The sequence below is a fragment of the Equus caballus genome, chromosome 3 (assembly GCF_041296265.1).
Source record: "Equus caballus isolate H_3958 breed thoroughbred chromosome 3, TB-T2T, whole genome shotgun sequence".
Classification (NCBI taxonomy): Eukaryota; Metazoa; Chordata; class Mammalia; order Perissodactyla; family Equidae; genus Equus; species Equus caballus.
The window spans coordinates 46,097,000-46,119,369 of record NC_091686.1 but is presented as its reverse complement, the minus strand read 5'-3'; the positions used below and the strand labels follow the sequence as shown (position 1 = coordinate 46,119,369).

Here is a 22,370-nt window from a genome sequence, read left to right as displayed (position 1 = left end):
GGTTGAGCGTTGGCCGGGGCTGCAGTCATCTCAGGGCTGGACCGGGAAGAATCCTCTTCCGATTTCACTCACATGGCTGCTGGCAGGCCTCAAAGGTGCACTTCCAAGCTAACTCAGGCCCTCTCCATAGGGCTGCTACATGATATGGCAGCTGGCTTCTCCCACAAAAAGCAATGCAAGAGAGAAGCTCCCACGATGGAAGCCATGGTCTTTTTAGAACCCAATTCCAGAAATAGTATCTCATCATTTCTGCTTTCAAAATGGAGTCAATAAGTCCAGCCCATATTTAAGGAGAAGGGATTACCCAGGGGTGTCAATACCAGGAGGTGGGGATCATGGGGTCCATTGTACCACAACCCACAATGATGTCCTTTTGCCATCTTGTTGACAAGTGATCCAATTCCAGAATCCTGTCTTAGGACCTGCTTCCTAGGACTCTTTCTGGTACCATCTGTCTTCGTTTGGGCTCCCCCAGAAGCAGGTCTCGAGACAAAAATTAGACCTTTACTAGTTTGATAACAAGATGAAAAGTAGGGAAGGTGATACAAGGAAGGGAAGGCTGCCAATAAAGAGTGCATATTTTTATTGTGATAAAACATACATGACATAAAATTTTCCACTTTAACCATTTTTAAGCACACAGTTCAGTGGCGTTAAGTAGATTCACATTGTTGTGCAACTGTCACCACCATCTATGTCCAGAGCTTTTTCACTCGTCCCAAACTCAAACTCCCTACACATGCAACACTAACTGCCTATTCTTCCCTCCTCGCAACCCCTGGCAACCACCATTCTACTCTCCATCTCTGTGATTTTGACAACTCTAGGTACCTCATGTAAGTGGAATCATTCATTAATTATACTTTTTGACTATCTTATTTCATTTAGCATAATGTCTTCAACGTTCAACCATATTGTAGCATGTGTCGGAATATTTTCAGTTTTAAGGATGAATAATGTTCCATTGTATGTATACACCACATTTTGTTTATCCGTTCATCTATAAATCGACACTTGGGTTCCTTTCACTTTTTGACTATTCTGAATAATGCAACAATGAATGTGGGTATAAGAGTGCCTATTTAAAGCCAGTTGCCAAAGTGGGCAACTGGAGTTTAATCCCACAGGGATACTCTGCACATTGAGTATTTTATAGCAACTTCTGTCAGTCATTGGTTGACGCTGCTTGGGAGATGTAAATTTCCTGCCTCTCTGGCCTTCTTAACCAGGAGCTTCCAGAGCAACCATCTGTTGTTCTGGCAAAAGCTCTCAGACATGGGAATAGTAACTCCGTCAGCAGAAGCCAACAGGATACAAGGAAAGTGGTAATGTCCCAGGGATATGGGTGAGCCACTGAGGGCCGCAGCCACAGGAATCTTGCACGTTCATCATAATCACATCCATTAGTTAGGTCCAAGGTTTTTCTCGAATCCGTCTTAACACACAGCTTCTCAATTGTTCTTCCTATTTCCCGTCTCTCTCCTTTCCACACTCTCCTCCTCAATGCTGGCAAAATGATGTTTTTCTAAAACGCAGATTTAAACCTGCCAATCCTTTCCTTGAAAACCTGCTGTGATGATGCCTGGTCTACCCTAGAATTAAACTCTTCCTGCTTTTCACTGTCAGGTCCAGTCGTACCTCTCTCCCTACCTTCTCATATACGCCACGACAGACCACACTCTTTCACCACCTTGAACTTTTGCTCTTGCTGTTGTCTAGGTTCTCCATGCTCTTTCTCCATGTGGCAAAAATCCAATGCCTTCATCAAGGCTCAGCTCAAAGGGCACCTGCTCTCTGATGTTTTCTCTAATGTCTCCTAGGCAAGACTAATTTTTTTCTCCTGTTTACTGGTTGGCTGTTCCTCTGCCTCAATGGTTATTATATTGTTTTAATTATTAGCATCTCTCTCTCTCTTCCTAGATGTTGAGCTGTACCAGGCATTTCTGTGTCTCCAAGTCCATGTACGTTTATTCAGTAAATGTGTGTGGGTTGAATAACTGGTTAGTTAAATGACTGACTATGAAAGCTCATCAAAAGGCAGTGAAAAGCTAGTGAACTTCTTTAGAATCCTGTCACTCACTCTAGTGGTTGGTCGTCTGGTGTATGAACGATGTTAGAAGGAAATAAGCGGGAGCAATAAATGTTGTTTTGAAATCGTAGTGTAGACCAGTATCAAATGTTCACCGTGAGAGACACTTCTAGTATTAAGGTACACCATTTAACAGGAAATCAAGGTGTGTGTATAGGATATGAAAACATTTTTAGCAGCTTGTGCCAACAACAATATAAAGCCTTCCTTGTGAAAATGCAGGAGCTTATGGTATCACTCGCCAGTTATCAGAGAACATTAACTATCAGTAGTTCTGTAATCTGGCATCTGGATGCACATCACGTGTTAATAGAAGGCTTCTATAGTGTATAAATACACTTCATCTTATTATTGTTTGTGTGATAGCCCCGAATGTAATTATTCCTGGTTTTATGTAAAAATCTGAAAATGCTTAAGGTTTCTCATTATGGACTATAGTTCTCCTTGGAGGCTGGAGTGTGGGTCTGGGGATGGGGTGAGGCTTCCCAGAGGCCACAGCTGCCCCATGAGAGTGACGGTCTGGAGAAGTGCAGTGCCCGGTAATGGAAGGGAGGATTTTGCTTTGTGGTTGGAACAGGACACTTAAATGTGGGGAAGTGGGGGGCCTAGAGGCAGACCACAGAGTCTATTCACAGAAGTTTACAGGGCCAAAGTGAGGAGTCAAATGTGGCTTTGAGGCAGCAACAACAGTGAATGGGAATACAGCAATGTGGACAGTTACCAATACTTGCGTAATATTTTTGATCATGTATCAATGGAAAGGAGAAAACGTCTACATTTGTGATAGGGTTAGAGAGAATTTTGCAATGAGCTGCAATATAAAGAAGCATTCAAGGTAGCTTAAAGAATCGGGCTTTACTGGATCAAAGTGCGGGCACAGTTTACAGCGAAACATTGTTGGGCAAACTCAGACTTCCCAAGACCCAAAGACTTCTCCAAGATCTTACTGTAGTAAGACTAATTTTGGAGGCAGAACAGGAGGATGCCTCAGCGGCCCTCAGGGAATAGAAGAGCTGAGCAGTGTTGGGCATGGAAGTTGCAGCTCAGACTTGGGAAGATGGAGGAAGAAAGTGTCACTTCCTTGTTAGAAGCAGCATCCCTGACAGAAGCTTCTGAGTCTTCTGTTTTTGTCAAAATGCTCTTTATGATGAGTGGCAGCCCACAAAGATCCAGGGCCCCTCTCTGATTCTAACGCGGGGAACACATTGAAGAGAATACACAACCCGTTTTCTGTTTCTAGTGGGAGGAGAAAAGACCCTGAGGACAACCATGGTTGTGCCAAGAGTTGAGAGTAACTCATCAGGCACCCCGCCCCCAAATCCATTAGTTGGCATTTCAGATAATTATTTCTTCCCTTGCATAGTTACCGGTTCTCTCATTAGGACTTAAAGCGCTCTGGGAGGCTAGGAGTTGAACCCACTGAGGGAGAGTCCCTGCTCCCATTGGTGGCATAGCTTGGAAAAGAATGAATAGGTTTGATAGCGCCTGTCCCCTCTATTTGCAGGAGGCAGACAGCCTGAAGGGAAAGACAGTGTGCCCGCCTATTGCTGCTTCTTCTCAGTTCAGAATCAGAGCCTCACAAGAGCTCCTTAACACCACGTGATAGCCAAGATGGAGAGAGAAGCTGAGGATGGAGCCCACCTTTCTGGCCAACCTTAAATCCTAAAGCTACTGGGTTTAGGCAGAAAAGATGACATTCCACTTCCTGGTCTCCCAAGGTCTGGCAACGTCTGCTGACACGTGAGGTTCCCTGTCTGATCCAGTGGCTTCAGATCTAGGGGAGTCCAAGCTGAGGAGAAGAGTCTTTGACTAGGAAGGGGGCTCCTGTCATGTGGATGGGGGGAGAGGGTTGGGATGAGACCCTCTATGTCTAGGGGATAGGGAAGAAAGTCATATGCCAAGCAGGCTGTGGGAATCCTGGTTCGAGGAGAATTAAGAGGGGCTTGGGTGGAGAGGCAGGGGGCTTGAGGAGAAGGACTGGACGCCGCAAATCACCACTGGATCTTGTGTTTCCCTCATCCTCTTCTTGGAGGAAAGATTCTATGGGACACATTAGTAAGGGACTACGCAATTATCCCCTCCCTCTGTGGAGAGTGGAATAAAAAGCAGTTTTGTTGTTTAATACCCCAACTGCCTCCTAGGGAGTGGATCTTGACAAATAACAATACTCAAGTCTCTGCCCTGCCCCTGCCCTGTTTTTTTTATGCTGAATCCCTAGATGGCTTAGTGATGAAACCAGGTAATAAGAACTGCTGAGGGCTAAATTGTCCCGGCCAACTGAGGAAGAATTTGAAGTTCCTTTGCTAATCCAGGAGTGACGAGGTGAGCTCCATAGAGATATTAGAAGTGAGGGTTTGACGCTGGGTTATGTAAGACGAAATACCAGAAGTTTCCCTGGGGTGAGTTGTATCAAGAATGCAATACTTATGTTCAACCGGAATGTATTGAAGTTGATGTAATGAAGACCCTCCTCTTCCATCAGCTTCAATGTGGATGTTCAGTAAACTCATGACTGGCGAGTTTCGTTTCTTTGGTGTGAAGTGGATGGAGCCTGAGGGGGTGGGAGAGACACAGTGTGCAAGGATCCAGGAGCCCAGAGCTGGAGGCAGCCATGAAAATGGGAGTCTCCTCGTTGACTTTGTTTGTTTGAAGGGTCTGCAATTGAGTGATTCAGTCAGCCTGAATCTAGCTGTACAAGGGAGGACGACCCTGGGTGACACTGGGTCAGATAAGAACAATTTCGATGAAGTGGTGAGGGCAGAAGCCGGATATGAGCTGCCCGCTCCTGAATGAGTCAGAGGCAAGAAAAGAGAAACAGCGTCGTGTGGGTAATTCTTCTAAGTCACGAAAATAATACAGAATGCAATTTAGCTGGTGAAATCTTGCATACATTACACTGCAGATCTTGCATACGTTACATTGTACTTACAGTAACAGGACACAGCGTATGCTAAAAGAAAGAAAGGAAAAAACAGTTGAAATGTTTCCAAAGCAACATTTCTGTTTCAGATTTCACATTTTCACTTTGTAGACCAGTAAGTAAGTTCGATTCCCTTCCCTTCAGGTTAGGTGAAAAGTGGGTGGATCAAATCAGTTGGGAGACTTTCAAAATGACGTGGAGCTCCAAGGGCAAGGAATATGTATGCAGGCTTATACCCTTGTGGGGAACGCCAATGCCCTGTTATGGCTGGTGTCTGGTTTGTGGGCCAGTATAGGTGTCAGAATTTAGAATTCTAGAGATAATTTCCCCTTCGAAACAGAACAACAACAAAGACTACAATGGGTTCTTTACAGACTATGGACTTAAATGTGGGCTAAAATTAAATGAGCTAACTTCATTAGTTAAGGTGTCCTGTAAAAAAAAAAGCCAAATTGGAAGTAAAATGCTAGTGGTAAGGGTAGGTGAGCACTTACGTGTTTTCGGGATTACATGTTTTATAAACTTGGAATAAAACAAAATACAGAGGGGAAGGAGAGGCTTTGCAAATTCTTGAACCCTCTTTCAATTGTCTGTATGTGGCTTCTGCAGCTGTGACTTTCCTTCCACTGCCTCCTCCCCCTACCACACACCCTTTCTCTTAGCCCCAAACACTCAGGCATGAAAATTATGTGCGTAACTTGCCATTTTCCGGTTTTCATTAATTCAACTGCTTCATTGATTTTATCAAGATTCAGAGTATGGGTAATTAGTGGATCTAGATTAAACTTCTTTGCCATGTAATCAGAAACCAGTTTAGAGACGTCCTCTCTGCTTTTCCAGCCTGGAAATACACAAATTAATAACAGATTTCACCCACAGGAGTCACTATACAAGAAGGGCCATACAAGGTAACTACAGGCGGTGTTGGCTTCAGCTGAGAAAATCTAAGGATTCCCATTAACTTGTCTCACTCATCAGGAGGATGCCTGTCCCAACCATATACCCTGTGTAGAAGGCTGTTATCCTGAAGGAGGCCTTTGGTAGTATGGAGGAGAATTTAATTAAAGCAAGTGGAACATGGACCTTGTATTAGATGTTCTTGGTGTCAGGCTGCACCATCTTGGGGGCTATACATCCATGTCTAATGTATAAAAATGGCCGAGGTCTTGGGAACCATTAAAGGAATCAATACAAAGGTTAGAAATAGAACGCTTCCTTTGTGTGTGTGTGTGTGTGTGTGTGTGTGTGTGTTTATCTTCAGCTTGATGAAAGAGCCAAATATCTTAAGAGAAGAGAAGAACTTTTACCATGGCAGTGATTTCAGTGTCAGCTTTTGGAAAAAGAATGTGTACAAAGCAAGATAAGAAAAAAATGTGCCTGCTGGAAGTGAGAATTGCACAGGGAAAGATGGCATCAGCTAAGGTAACATAAGCTTAGCCCTGTATTTTCCCTATTCTCATGATTTTCAAGAAATTCTATCCTTATATTTAGCACTGTGCTGAGCAACATGTCCAGAGAGTTACCATGCAGAATTTGGTGGCCTGTTTATTTCTGGGAAGGGTGAGTGTGGTGCAATTGTACAAGGTGGCTACAGTGTCCTAAGCATCTTGTTCTGCCACAGAATCTTGGCAGTTCCTTGCTTTTCTTGGTTCCAGCCTGGGCCAGGTTCTCCAGCCTTCCCACTTATTCTCAAAACTACCGAAAACTCTTCCAATCAATTTATTTTCTATTTATATTGGTTTCTGCTGTATGAAATCAAGAATTCTAACTAGTATTCTATGTCATGACACTATGGGCTAGTGTATTTTTCTGCTTGTTTTTGTCTTTTTTTAAAAAAATTGGTATATAATCAACATGACATTGTATTAGTTTTAGGTGCACAACATAATGATTTGACATACAGTCATGCGCTGCATAATGACATTTTGGTCAACGATGGACCATATATACAACGGTGGTCGCATAAGATGAGTACCGTATAGGCTAGGTGTGTAGTAGGCTATATCATCTAGGTTTGTGTAAGTACACTCTACGATGTTCACACAATGAGGAAATTGCATAACACGCATTTCTCAGAACGTATCCTCATCATTAAGCGACACATGATTGTATGTGTAAATGGTGAAATGATTACTACTAAACTACCGCTAAGGTAAGTTCAGTTAACGTCTATCACCACAAATTTCTTTTTCTTGTGATGGTAACTTTTAAGATCTGTCTTAGCTTTTACCTTTTGATGGGTGATCTGCTAAAGCATTTTCATGTCTACGTAAGGAAAATTTTCACTTGTTTTTGTTTCTTCTTTCAACCAAACAAAGGGTCCAGGACCACAGACTAGGCTGAGCAGCGTTTCTTAACAGGAGAACTAAATGGCATTTTGGGTGGGGAAAATTCTTCATTGTGTACAGTGTAGGAGGTTTAGCAAGCTGTCCAACAACCACTAAATGCTCCTTCATTGAAAACTACTAAACTAGAGGATTATACTATCTATGGAAGGAATTAATTTACGTTAATGTTCACTATATGAATATTTAAGTGGCCAGTGAAATAGTTTCTTTATGAGGATTATTTAAAATATTGGTGCTCCTATCATACAAGAGTTAGCTGAGTATGGGTATTTGGAATCAACAGTTATCCCACATAAATACAACAAAGGGAAATAGCAATGGGTATGTCCAATTACCCCAAATGGAGGAACTGAAAATTACACTTTAAACTGGACTATTACTTTTTTTTAAAAGGTTTTATTTTCTTTTTCCTTTTACTCCCCAAAGCACCCCCAGTTCATAGCTGTATATTCTTCGTTGTGGGTCCTTCTAGTTGTGGCATGTGGGACGCTGCCTCAGCGTGGTTTGATGAGCAGTGCCATGTCCGTGCCCAGGATTCGAACCAATGAAACACTGGGCCGGCTGCAGCGGAGCAGGTGAACTGAACCACCTGGCCACGGGACCACCCCCTGGACTATTACTTTTTTTATGCTGGCCCTGCCATTTATCTACTCTTCATAAATGAATTGGGTAAGACTCCTAATATCTGTAGCAATACACCACCATAGCTAATTTGGAGACCACAGATAGCTCAGTAGTCCAAATGATTCAGATAGCTCCTAATTTTGACATCTTCTGCCCAAGAATTCAGATTGCTCAAAATTGCTAGATAAACACGTTTAGTTTTAAATTTCAGATTACTTGTTTATGAGCCAAGAATCCTAAGCAGATATTTTTAATTTTGTTTGTTTTCTACGTTCTCAACGAAAGATTCTTCTAAAGTCTATAAAAAATACAAGCTCTAAGACAGATTAAAAAAATGGAAAATCAAAGGATTCTATTAAAAAAATTGTTTTCCTCTAGAAAAAAATAATTCTCATTTGCTTTTTGTCAATAGTATTTCTTTTCAATCATGAATCCATTATGTCTAATGTTTTGAGCTGGTGTAATGACCACTCAATTGGTTCAGAAAAGATTTACGTTAGGTGAACAATGACTACTAGTGGGTCAGTATATCCTCCAAAGAATCCCAGTTGGCAGGTACATAACTCAACTGGAGTATAGTTATTGATCACAATATTGCCTTTTCTTTTCAAGTTAGAATTTGCATTAAACTTTGGACACTGGTTTCTTCACCTATCAATTTTTAAAAATCTCTTCTCTCCTTTTGCAAGAGAAAAAGCTTACCAAGAAGCAACTGTGTACATCCAATACCCATCTCCTTCCCTTTGATATTTCCATGTTGAAACAAAAAGCGTAATCTAAAGCTCTTGTTTATATTCCTTCTCAAGCATTTATGACTCATTTCTCTATCTCCCACCTCCAAAACCCCATGGATTTTCACTCTTCCCTATTTCATCCATACCTCCAAAAACAGACCCCTTCAAAGAACGTCCTGAGAAGAACAACCAGCCACTGATGTTGAGCTGGGTACCAGCAGCCAGGAGCCCAACAATCACGCAGACCCCATGGCTCTCGTGGCAGGAGGCGAGGGCAGCGGTCTGTCGTAAAGCAAGACAAGTCAATGCAGGAGTTAAAGTAGGTACTGGAGAGATGGACCTAAATCTGAACCTCAGCTTGACTGCTGAATGGTCTGTGGCCTTTTCTGATTCTCCCTGTTCTCATTTGAAAGAAGGTTTATTTTATAAGGACGAGCTAAAGCATAAAGAAAACATTGTGTGCTACCCAGTAGAGTATCCCTCACTTTAGGACTTCATAAATGGAAATTAAAAAGTGAAAATGCTAAAGGCACCCATGGTAGTAACAACAATAATAATAATAACCATAATAAATTTTATAAGAACCATTGCTGACACTGGTGGTTGGTTAGAGCTGACATTTTCTTTTAGACATTGAAGAGTACAGTTGGATATTTGCACAGTGTAACGTATTAGCAAATTGATAAGCAGCTATGTTCCCATTGGTTATCTTCAAAGGCTGTTTCTCAGAGCAAGACTATCTGTGGGACAGACTGCGAGAAAGGTTTGCTACAGCTTTTTACAGACAAGGGAATTTATGTGTAGTGAGGAGTGAAAACACTTTGTAAACTGAGGAAAGGACCCAGATTGGAAGAGACAGTTCTTGAGTTTCCATCCAGCTGCCTAGAAATGGAGCCATGCAACTGAATGATATGCTATTTCTACAAATCCCCAAAGAGAGCAAGTGAATTTCAGATTGTGAAATAACTTCCTCTCCATTTATATTCTCTCTTATAAACCATGTTCACCCAGAAAAACACCATGTTTTTTCCTTCATTTTGGAAGTGAACCCATTTAGTGAAGATTTGTAAATATTTTGCTTGAAAGCTTATCGCAGATCCAACATGAAAGACTTTGCTGAATGTGCAAAGCTCACTGCTCGTAGGGTCATTAAACCAATATTGTCCTATTTTTGCTTGCATGCTCTGGCTTAAATTCTAGTTACCAGGTAGCTGCGTGTTACGACATAATTCGGGGAGAACCCTTGCCAAAGCCTTTGCGTCCTGCCTGTTGGAGGTTGTCTGCTTATTTGAAGGATCGGTCTGATGGAACAGAAGGAGAAGGAAACTCAGTGAGGGGGTTCATTGTTTGGGATGGTGACTAGACTTGTAGGAGTGGACAGAGGGGACCAGCTGGGATGTCATGGAACACAAGGAAAATTAAAGAGAAGACTGTGGAGGGAATTTCAGAATTTTCCTTCAATTAATATCTTAAATGATGACTGGTAGGAATATAGGTAATTTTCACTCCAGAGGATCACATACCACAGTTGCTGGATTTCCAATGGCCTCAAAGCAAAATTCCACACCAGCACCTGTCATATCAAATAAAACTTCCTGGATGGGTTTCTCGAAGTCCTGAGGGTTGATGCACTCAGTGGCACCCACTTCCTTTGCTTTCTCAAATTTGTCTTTGTTGATGTCCACCCCAATGATCCTGGCTGCTCCTGCTGCTTTACAGCCCATGATAACAGACAGGCCTACTCCTCCAAGGCCAAACACAGCACAGCTGGAGCCTGGGGTCACCTGAGCACACAAAGGCAGAAAACAAAAGGAAAGAGGACATGTACATTTACTCAGTTGGAAAGACCAAGTCTGTATATACTTTTCATGAGACAGAAGCAAAGGACATTTTCAAAGAAAACACAGTTTAACTAGAGAGTTTTAGATTCTCAAGATATTTCTCAGTATGGGTTACGTTTGCCAGATAAGCACAAACTGCCTGCAAATAGAGGGTTTCAAGTCCCAGGAACCAGCGTGAGAAGTTTAATGAAATTTCATTGAATCTTAAGACTTATTTGACAGAGTATTTGATTCCAGACATTTTTGAATTCTTTTACACCATCCCCATCTTCCTGCAACCCTTCCTTTCTCTTTCCTTTTGGGCATCTGTAAACTTTGCATTACTTACAATGTCAATGCCTTATGAAGGCAAAGTCTTATTTTTTATTGGGTCCAAAATGAGGCTAATTTAAGTTGAACCACTTCCATCCTATCTGTGTAGTATTGAGACTAATGGATGTTGGGAAAAACAAAGAGCCAGAATTCAACAGCCACTTAAAGAAGGGAGCTGGGAAAGTTTGTGTGATGTTCCAGAAATAGCCTGTTAACAGGAACCCAAGCTATTGGTGTGAGATTGCCTGACCATTCTGTCTAATATAGCAACACCCCCTCCATCACTTGCTCTCTTTGTTCTTCTTTTCTTTTTACGAGCACTCATCAGCACATGCTAGATTATAAAACAGAACAGAAGCTCCATGCGTTTTACTAGCTGCTGAATCCCAGCACCTGGATCAGTGAACGGCTCCATAAATGTTTGTTGCATAAACCAAAGAATGGACTGGAATGTGGAAAGACACATAGTCATTTTGCGACTGTGTTATGTTTAACTCCCAGGAATTCCTGATGTCTCCACTTGTGAATGGCATCCAGACTTAATTTGCCGCTTACTACTGATCAAGAGGGCATGGGAAAGATGTTGAAGGGGGCGTGGGATCACTAGGCAGATAGTAAAGAACTCAAGGATGTTTAGAGGCAGGTTTGTGATTCTTTCTGAGGTTGTGTAATGAGACATGGGCCAGATGCATGAGGCCTTTCAACTCCATATGCCAAGAATTCCGTTCATCGTGGGTACAAACACTCCTCACCTTGGCTGTAGTGATTGCAGCACCATAGCCCGTGGAAAAACCACAGCTAATGAGGCAGACTTTCTCCAGAGGTGCGACTGCATCAATCTTGGTAACCGAGATTTCTTTTATCACTGTGTATTCGGAAAAGGTGCTTGTATTCCCAAAGTGATATACTGGTTTTCCTTTGCAGGTAAACCTGCTGGTACCATCAGACATCAGGCCGGTTTTTGATTGTCTTTTATGGACAAGAAAACAAACAAAAATTTTTATTTTGAATTAGAAACCACTTCCAAGGAAATTGAATTGATTTTTCACAAAAGAAAATACTAGTAAAGACTTACTTGAATTGTACACAGAAATTGCCCCCAGGATTAAGGCAAGAGGCACATTCTCCACACTGTGGTAGAAAGAGTGTGATAACTTTATCCCCTAAGAGAGAAAGATCATTGATTAAGACCTTATTTTTTAAAGCAAAGAGATAGCTGTCTCTCAGGACTTCGACAACAAGGCACCCAAGAAAATATGCTAAGTGGAATTATTTCCACATTTAACTGTGCTTGATACTATGGGGAATACCAAATACTTACAAAAAGAGGGGCTATCTTCAGCATATGGGTCTAGCCCTGGCTAAGGGACTGAATCCCAAGAGCTGGCACCAGGTTTGCCTCCTTTGTAAGTTCCACTTAAAGCACTAAACAGTTTTGTCAGGTAGCCATTGAGCCAAGTCTTGTCTTACATTTTCTCCACTAACTTCTGCTGTCAGGGATCGGATTTAAAATAGTTCCGCTACCACGCATGCATAGAATAAGCTTCTGGATCAGGGAGAAAGGCTGGTGTGTACCCTGCCCTCTGTATTTCACCTCAGTCCCTTGTCCTTGGCCGTGGAGACCAAAAGTAGGAGATTTCTCTAGTAATGTTCACAGTATAAGGAGAAGATTAGAACAACTTGCCAGGGCTGGACTGACTGACTGCCCCATTGTCTAGCACTGTAAACCAGAGCAACTCATTTCATATTTTTAGTTAAAAATCTTTGTAGGATTTAGGCTTTTCTGTTGTATTTAATTTTAGTTTTTAAAAAGTAATCCATATATATGGTAAAATTTAAATTGCATAAAAATGAAAATTGACTGCCTTGTCTCCAGTCCCCCTTTCCCCACTGCAGCAACAATTACTGTGATCAGTATCTGTGGTATCTTTCAGAGATAAACGCCTTTACAAACACAAAGGCTAGCCTACTGTTGACCGCATCGTAGGCCTTGCTTTTTTACTTAACAATGTATCTTGGAGATTTCTCATTTCAGTATGGAAAGCACTCTATCGTTTTGCTTACTAGTTACATAGTGTTGTGCTGTGTAGATATATCATAATTTATTTAACCAGTCCCCCAGCCACTGAGACGTATTTAGGTCGTTTCCTGTTTTTTTTTTTTTTTTTTTTTTACTTTTTTCCCCCGACATGGAAAACAACAATGCAGTGAATAGTTTGTGCCCACATGGGCTGTGGTTGGCACAATTTTTAAATAGCCCCCCAGAGGTGTCCTGTCCTCAGAAACTGAACATGTTGAGTTATCACGCCTGTGAATATGTCGCATGGAAAGAGGGACTTTGCAGCTGTAATTAAGGTTACTAATCAATTGACATTAAAATAGGGAGGTCATCCTGGACTATTTAGATAGACCTAAGGTAATCACAGAGCCCTTGAAAGGAGGCAAGAGGAAAGCAGAAGAGGAAGACAGGGTGAGTCAAAGCACAAGAAAGACTTGATGTGTCATTGCTGCTTTGAGGCTGGAAGGGGGCGAGGGGGCCACACAAGAAACAACGTGAGCAGCTTCAAGGAGCTGCAGGCAGCCCCAGCTGACAGCCGGTTCCCTGAGCTTGAGGACCTCAGTCCTACAGCCTCAAGGAATTGGATTCTGGCAACAACTTGAATGAGCTTACAAGTGGAGCATTCTCCAGAGTCTCCAGATAAGAACCAGCTGGCCGGTTCCTTGATTTTGACCCTGCAAAACCCTAAGCTGAGAACCCAGCAAACCCACCCCGACGTCTGACCTATAGAAACTGCGAGAGAATACATTCGTTTTGTTTTAAGCTGCTAAATTTGTGGTGAGTTTTTACACCAACAATAGAAAGCTAGTACATGGGTATATATGTATGAAATAACTGTCTAGAATTGAAAGTATTGGGTCTGAAACATATTCATTTAAATGACGTTACCTATTGCCTCACTTAGAGTTGTGCAAATTTACTTTCCAAATAGTAAGGTCTGAGGGGGTTGTTTGCCTCCACTCTTGCCAACCTTATGTACTATTGAACTTTTAAATCTTTGGTAATGTTAGGTAAAAAGTGTTTTTAAAATTGTGTTTTAAAACTTTATTTAATGTGTTTGAGGTCGCGCATCTTTTCATATGCTTAAAAACATTGGTATGCGTGTTTTTATCTATCTATCTATATATATGTATTTTTTTTCTCTCCGAGCTAGATATGTATTTATTTTGCTCATTTCTACTGGGTTATTTTTTAAAATTGCTTTTGAAGGATTCTTTATGTATTAGGGAAATCTGTCCATTGTCATATTGGTTTGTTGATTTTTGGGAGGCATTTTTGGTACAGAGAATTTTAAGAAATTTTTATGTTGTCAAATTTATCTCTATATTATTATGTGTCTTCTGGCTTTTTGGTGTTCATTAAAACTTCCTGCCCTTCTCTGAGGTAATACAATGTTCTCTCATGGTATCTTACGACACTTCTCTGGTTTCCCTTCACTTGAATTCACACAGTAGTTTTGGGGGATAAAGAAAGCAATAGCAACTCAGCTTATTCTTTTCCCCCGATGACTATCCCATTGTTTCACCATCATTTGTTGAATAATCCGTGTTTCCCCCCTCACATTGGAAAGACAAACCGAATCCTGCACTAAATTCCTGTTCGTGTTCGATCCAGTCCTGGCGTTCTCCCCTATTTGGTTCCACTAATAGGTTCGACTCTTTATCAGATGCTTCATTTAAATAATTGTTCCACAGTTTCTATTTGTAAATTTTTCTCTCATTTGCACTTTCAGTTCTGTTGCAGTGCATTCTGTTTCTTGTTCTTATTACTATTAAAATTTAAACGCAAAGAATACAATATATTTAGTGTTTTTGTGTAACTCGTAAGTATCCCTCCTTTTCTAAGAAATGGGCAACGTTTCACCTTTTATTTCACTTGATCTTAAGATATTTAAAGGATACTTTTTATTTTCCTGATGTGGGTTCCAAGTTGCTGCTGTCTCCTAACTCCAGGTGCCCGTTCATACCTGTTTTCACTGTGCTCACTCCTTGTCCCACACTCTCGACTATTCCAGCCCCTTCATGGCCCAAAATGATGGGATAGTTGTTGTGAGAGTTTGGATTCGCCAACATTTTCATCTCTGTACCACAGAGCCCCGTGGCCACGATCTGTATGGGAGGAAAGAGTAATACAGCTCTTTCTGCCTCAGATAAAGGTGTTTTAGAGTTGTTAATGCTTTAGAACTTTTTGCTAGTTTGGTATGCTGCGTTAACATTAATGCATTTATTTCTTAGTTTTAATTCTAGATGAGGATCCATAGTAATTTATTTCAAGCAATGTAATGATTTTCATTATCTAATTTCAGAATCGAAATGATGATGTTAAAACTTAGTGGGGACGGCAGATGGGTTCAGAAGAGAGTTGTAAAACCACAGTGTGACATCAAATGTCTCACTTTGTCCTTCATTGGAGCTTGTGGATGGGAGTGTGGGGGAGAAAGACCAATGATAGAAATGGAGGGATTAGAACACAGGAAGGGAAGGGATAATGTTTCCTATGACAATTGAGGCCTTAGTTTATTTCACATGAAGCCTTTAGAGTTGTGCTATTGGTACAATCATAATCCCACTTTTTTTGTCAATCAGACAGACAATTTAAATGGAGGCAATCTAGAGCAGTGGTCAAAAGTTTAAGGCTGAAATCCTGGCTCTGGCTTTCTTAGCTGTGTGACCCGGGGCCAAATCCTCCTGCGTGAGGCTCAGTTTCTTCATTTCTAAAATGGGTATGAAGTTGGCACACACACACATAACTAACTCGAGGATTGAAACCTATTGAAATTTGCTCACATAAAAGGGACATTATTGGAAGAATACCATACAATTGCTAGCTACCTGACTGTGGGAAGTGCAGTCAGACCTCACGGATCTAGGAATCCATCAAGTGGCCTTTGGCTTCCTCTCCCTACTTTGATTCGACATGTGCATAGCTATTATTTTCTGCAGACAGGCTTTCTCTTACTCATCATGGTCACATGATCACCTGACAGTTAAAAATGGCTACCAGGCCTGAGTCCATCCCGTCTCTCCAGTGGCCACAATCCCTGCCTTGCTCTGTCTCTGTATTTTGTTCAAATTCACGAGTGAGAGATTCAGGTCTGTAGCTTGTCAGGTAATGGTTGGATGTCTTGGAGTCAGTGTCCAAATCTGATGTGTGAGTTGTGACCCTGTGGGTGGAGAGTGGATGAGGCTAGCCAGATGGCCCACTGTACACTCCTCAGGGGATGTAGGCCAGGGAAGGCTCTCTGAGAAGAGGGCATGGGTTGTGCAGGTAAGGTAACCTAGAAATGACTGTCCATTGGTAAGCCATTAATAAAGAGTACTTATCCATCATTATTAAAATTAAATAATAACAGTTAAGTCACCCTGAACTAGGAGTCAGGTGAACTATGTTCTGGTCTGGAGGTCCCCTGATAGAATCACCTGGAGGAGATTTAAAAACCTTAGGACCAGCCTGCACCCCAGACCAATTAAATCACAAATTCAGATTGTCTGGGGGTGGCACCCAGTTATCAGCATTTCCAAAGCTCCCAGATGATTCCAAATGTGTAACCAAGGGTGAGAAAAACTGTTGCAGTCTGTGTTCTTACTGTACTTAGCTGTGTGAACAGTCACTACGCCCCAGTGGATTTCAATCTTCTCATCTGTAAAATCAGTTTCCCCTGGGTCCCTTCCAGCTCTAACCTGAATTTCCAGGATTCAGACTTGATTTATCCGTAATCACATTTTTCGTACAACATATTTCAAGATAACTTAAATATTATAAAGAATGTTATTAAGGAATTTAAAAGTACAGATTAGAATGTGGTTCGTGGGTAGAAACTTCTTTTATTTCGTAATTAGTACTATAGCTGCAAATAAGTATCCTTTGGGGGTATTCAGCCTATTCCAAACCTGTTTAACCTGTTCTTTGGCTGTATTTAAAGACTGATGGAAATGTTTAACGAAGAGGAAATAGAAGAGATTGCAGTTTTCTTTCTGAATTGAACATTGTGAAAAGAATGTATAACAAAGTGAACAGCTCTGATTTTTGGTGTGGACATGATGTGGAATTTTCTTTTTACCTTTATGCGAACTTCCTTTGCCTTTGGTGGGGCCACTTCTATTTCCTCAATGGCAAGTGGTGCACCAGGCTTCCAGTGTATAGCTGCTCTGCACCTGATAACCTGGCAAATAGAATATGGGGTCAAAAGGGGAAACTCCTTAGGCTTGGGAGATGGAAGACACCTGTGTTAATGATTTTTAGGGGGCTTCCTCACTCAAACCAAAACAAAGAAAAAATCATTGCTTTAATATGTGCCGTATGTAGCCTCTCAAACCTCAATCCAACTCTTTCGTACTCTCAGTCTCTGTATTGAAATTAGATTTGCAATACTAATTACGTGCACATACTGTGACACAACCAAGAGGATAGATGTCCTACTTTTGCTCTTACCATGAATGATGTTGTGTAGTGGCTGTTTCAGGGAAGGGATGGCATTGCAGTGTGAGAGTTATTTATGATCCTGGGTATGGGACACAGTCAGCTTTGGGGTGGAGGGGTGTGGAGCAGGGAATGAAGACCATCTGGTTGTGGCAATTCCTCAAATGGTGGTGGTCATTTTCAGATTGAGGTTGGAGAGGTTGTTGGTGGCAGGGTAGTTCTTAGGGCTTCAGATTTCAGCCCACCACTGTCCTCCCTATAAATTCTCTTTCCATGTGGTCTCATCTATTTTTATAGATTCAACCACTACCTTTATGAAAATGACGTTCACAGTCTGCATCTGTGAACAGACTTGTCCCTAAGCTTTAGACGTATTTATTCATCTGCTGTTTGAATGCGCTACAGGTACCTCAAACACAACATGTTAAAACATGAACACATCACTCTTTCTTTCTCCTGTCTTCCCCACCCCCACACCAGCGGTGGACACAATCTACTCCTCCCACTGCGTTCTCTATTTCAGTGAGTGGCCATGTAACCTATACACTCACCCAAGAAAGAAACCCTGGAAGTAGACTTAAGTTCTCGCTCTCCTTCAACCTCTATGATCTAAAATTTTTTGGAATCTGTCCCCTCTTCTCCATTCTTCATACTACTGTATGGTCCAGGTCCTCATGCCTTTCACCTGGCTTGAGTTCATCACCTTGAAATCCATCCTCTATCTCATTGCCATCTGAACTATAATCCTGATTATGCTAATCCCCTACCTAAAAATGATATTGCTACCAATTGTTAATGAGGATCTGTTGATATGGTCTACAAGGCTTTCCATGATCTTCTCCCTGTCAGCCTCTCCAGCCTTATTTCTGGTCACTTCCTGCCTCAGTCTTTACCCTCCAGGCACAAAAAATATTCCGGAGATTCTCATATAGGATATTTTTCTTGCTTCTATGTTTCTCCTCATCTTGTTTCTTCCCCCTGTACAACCGTCTCCTCTTTTACTTGGTGAATTCTTAGCGCTACAAGTTTCCTCTTAGGTGTTGTCTTCTCTGGGAAGCCAAGCCAGGTTAGGAGTACTTCTCCTCTCTCTCTTTTACTACCCTTGCACATTCTTTTATAACTGTGCTTTTATAATTACTGTGTCTCTTTGTGAGATCCTTGGAGGAGGCGACATGTCTCTGACTCTGGAAAATTGGATAGAGGGCTTGATATATTGCTTATTGAAGGACTGAGAAAACTGAGGAAAGGCAAACTGCATACAGGGAAAGAAGGAGAGGTACTAAGCCCAAGAGCCTCTCACCTGGAGGGGTGCTGTACAGAGACTAGGTGGGCGACGAGCTGTTGGTAAATAAGCAAGCACACAAACTGACACAACAAAGACGTGACATAAAGGAGAAGACTGCACTTACCTTCCCTGTAGTATTCATGCTGACTTTCTTAGTGTTCTTGACACAGAGGAATATATTGAGAAAGGGAGACTCTCATTACAACTTTCACTGTGGAAAGTCCAAGAGTACACAGGTCACTGATCAGTAGAGACTGAGTCCTGAGCTTTTTGTTTAATTAGGTAATTATTATCCCTGTTGCCTAGAAACTCAGATTGTCCTGTTTCTTGAGGGAGGTTCCAAAGTATAATCTGAAATAGATGTAGCTGAGTGAAAGGGCACAAAATGTGAAATTGTGTAAAGGTTTTATTCCTTCTTCTCTCAATCATGAAGTTCTCCTCTTAGCACCCCCTCTTTTGAGGTTTAAATTTGGTCTTTTTTTTTGCTGAGGAAGATTAGCCCTGAGGTAACATTCATGCCGATCTTCCCCCTCTCTATATGTGGGACGCTGCCACAGCATGGCTTGACGGATGGTGTGTAGGTACACTCCTGGGATCTGAACCTAAAAACTCCAGGCCGCCAAGCAGAGTGCGTGAGCCCAACCACTACGCCACTGAGTCAGCCCCTAAATTTGGTCTTTTACATGCCCAAGTTCAGACTTTCTAACAGAGTCTATAAAATTGCCTCTTTTATGTTGTTTCTCACATGCAGATATGATCATCTGTGTCTCTAAACTTGAGTAGTCCTTTTGATTTTCTAAACCTGTGTCTCATTGTTAAGGAATTAGGATGTTACTAGAGAGTTTTTTCTAGTAGTGTAGCGTAAGCTCCTCACGTCTTGGTGTGCTGAGCTGATTACTCAGAGGAAGTGAAACCAATTTGCATAAGGAGCCTGACCATCAGGATTTGGATTTGAGAAAACCTCTGTATGTGAACTAAGAGAGTGTTGACCAGGACCCAAGACCCTGATGAACAAGAGGCACAAGGAAATGCATTTCCAATGAAAGGCAACAGCAGTGGGCAGGTTTTAGCTAGAAGGGAAGAGAAGAAGAGAAAATGGTCTTTCTGTGACAACTGGTACTGTCATATGATTTTTCTTCTTTAGCACGTTGATGTGGTGGATTAAATTGATTAATTCCAAATGTTGAACCAGTCTTAACAGACCTGGAAAAAATCCCCCTTGGTAATTCCTTTTATATATTACTGGATTAATTTTGCTAATGTTTTTTTTTTAAAGATTTCTGAGTCTATATTTATGAGAGTTATTGGTGTTAGTTTTCTTTCTTTTCACTGTCTTCATCTGATTTTGGTGTCATGGTAATACAATTTCATATACTCGACCTCCTCCTCTGAGGAATTAGTCCATTTCATACAGGCCGTCAAATTTATGTAAGTAGAGCTGTGCTCTCTCTCTTTGTTTTAAAAAACAGCTTTATTAAGACACAATACACCTACTATACAATTCATCCATTTAAAGTGCACAGTTTAACTTTTTGTGTATTCACAGATATGCGCAACCATCACTACAATCAATTTTTGAATACTTTCAACTCAGAAAGCGATCCCATACCTCCCTGTGCCTTCATTCCACCCCCGCCTCCCCACCAGCCCTACACAACCACTCACGTACTTTTTGTCTCCATAGATTTACCTATTCTGAACATTTTACATGAATGGAATCATATGATATGTGTTCTTTTATGACTGGCTTCTTTCACTTAGCATAATGTTTTCAAGGTTCATCTGTGTTATAGCGTGTATCCATATTTCATTCCTTTTTATGGTCAAAAAAATTCCATTGTATGGATATACTACATTATCCATTCATCAGTTGATGCACATTTGGGGTTGTTTGCACTTTTTTGGCTATTATGAATCATGCTGCTATCATCATTCCTGAACAAGTTTTTGTGTAGATGTATCTTTTTATTTCTCTTGGGTATATACTTAGAAATTGAATTGCTGGGTTACATGGTAGCAATCTATGTTTAATTGTTTGAGACACTGCCAGCCTTGATTCCAAGAGTGGCTGCACCATTTTACATTCCTACCAGCAGTGTGTGATGGTTACAGGTTTTCCACATCCTCATCAACATTTGATATTATCTTTTTTTTTTTATTATAGCCATCCTATATAGCATCCTGTGGGTATAAAGTGGTATCTCATTGTGATTTTGATTTGCGTTTCCCTGATATCTCATGATGTCAAGCATCTTTTCACGTGCCTATTGGCCATCTATATATCTCCTTTGGAGAAATGTCAATTCAGAGCATTTACCCACTTTTAATTGAGCTCTTTGTCTTCTTCTTATTAAATTGTAAGAATTCTTTATTCTATATATACATCTGTTATCAGGTATATGATTTGAGAATATTTTCTCCCATCCTGAGTTGTCTTTTCACTTTCTCTATAGGATCCTTTGTAGCACAAAAACTTTTAACTTGATGAAGTCCAATTTCTCTACTTTCTTTTTTTGGTTTTATAACTAGGAAATTATTGCCTAATCCAATGTTACAAAGATTAACACTGATAATTTTTTCTAAGAGTTTGATAGTTTAGCTTTGACATTTAGGTCTTTGATCCATTTTGATTTAATTTATATATGATGTGAGGTGAGGGTCCAGCTTTGTTCTTTTGTGTGGATATCCAGTTGTCCCAGCACCATTTGTCAAAAAGAATTTTATCCACAACTTGAGTGTCTGGTACCCTTGTCAAAAATCAATAGACTATAGATAGATGAGTTTGTTTATGGACTCTCCATTCTATTCTAGGTCCTTGTATTTCTATAGAATTTTAGAATCAACCTGTCAATTTTTATTTTTTTGTGAGGAAGATTGGCCCTGAGCTCACATCTGTTGCCAATCTTCCTCTTTTTGCTTGAGGAAGATGGTCGCTGAGGAGGTTGGTGTCAAGATGGCAGCATAGGCAGACTCTGAGTTCACCTCCTCCCATGAACACAACCGAGTTAGAACTTTTCTTGGAATAATTGCCCCTGAAAGAGAACTGAAAACTGGAAAAAAAAAGAACCACCACAACAAGTGACAAGAATCCCCACCTTCTGACTGAGGCAGAAGAGGCCGAAATTCCTTTCTCAAGAGAAAAAAGCCACCTTTTCAAGCCATGGATCTTCAATGTTGGCCAGGAGAAATCCTAAGGTACACAGCCTTTCCTGCCAGAGTGGGGACCTGAGCGGGGGCACATTACCACTATAAGCATCCTTTGGACTCAGCACAACTGACATGAGTCTCATAATATCTAGCTTTGCTGGCTATGAATTACAACAAGGAATACCCCTAGAAAATCTTTTGGATATAAGTGGAATAAAGCCAGCTCTTAAAGGGCCCACATCATCTGTGTCTCTAAACTTTAGTAGTCATTTTGATTTTCTAAACCTGTGTCTCGTTGTTGACACAATTCATCTATTCACCACACACAAATTCATCTGTTTCATAAAGCAACCTGAAATCACCAGAAGGAAATATGCACAGTCATTGGGGAAAAGAGACTCACCTAATAGTCTCTTGGTGCATCTTGGTGAGAGGTGAGACCTCTCCAGGGACTAAGACATTGACATCAGCCATTATTTTTACCTATGACAAGTGTGCTGGCACCGAGGCAGGCAGACACCATTGGAGCTCTTCCCCTGGCCTGTTAGCCCAGAGTCTGCCCCAGCCACTAGATTTAATCCAGCTCAGCCAG

At 41.2% G+C, this 22,370-nt stretch overlaps 1 protein-coding gene across 1 annotated transcript; it reads right to left on the bottom strand.

Moving 5' to 3' along the window:
• Window positions 1–2,925: 2,925 nt before the first annotated feature.
• LOC111772844 (alcohol dehydrogenase 6-like) lies at window positions 2,926–18,903 on the bottom strand. Its single transcript, XM_070262214.1, has 10 exons — window positions 18,756–18,903; window positions 16,988–17,089; window positions 14,894–15,035; window positions 11,944–12,031; window positions 11,621–11,837; window positions 10,239–10,499; window positions 8,862–8,997; window positions 5,712–5,850; window positions 5,019–5,039; window positions 2,926–4,874 (listed from the first exon to the last, which is right to left on the bottom strand). The coding sequence occupies exons 1-10, from the start codon at window positions 18,771–18,773 to the stop codon at window positions 4,814–4,816; spliced, it is 1,185 nt and encodes a 394-aa protein (XP_070118315.1). The 5' UTR covers window positions 18,774–18,903; the 3' UTR covers window positions 2,926–4,813.
• Between the last annotated feature and the right edge of the window lie 3,467 nt (window positions 18,904–22,370).

Coding starts and splice junctions, on each gene's coding strand:
- LOC111772844 (XM_070262214.1), bottom strand. Junction 11,838..11,943: donor AATTTCTGTGTACAATTCAA/GTAAGTCTTTAC, acceptor TGTCCATAAAAG/ACAATCAAAAACCGGCCTGA. Junction 4,875..5,018: donor ATACGCTGTGTCCTGTTACT/GTAAGTACAATG, acceptor TGACTCATTCAG/GAGCGGGCAGCTCATATCCG.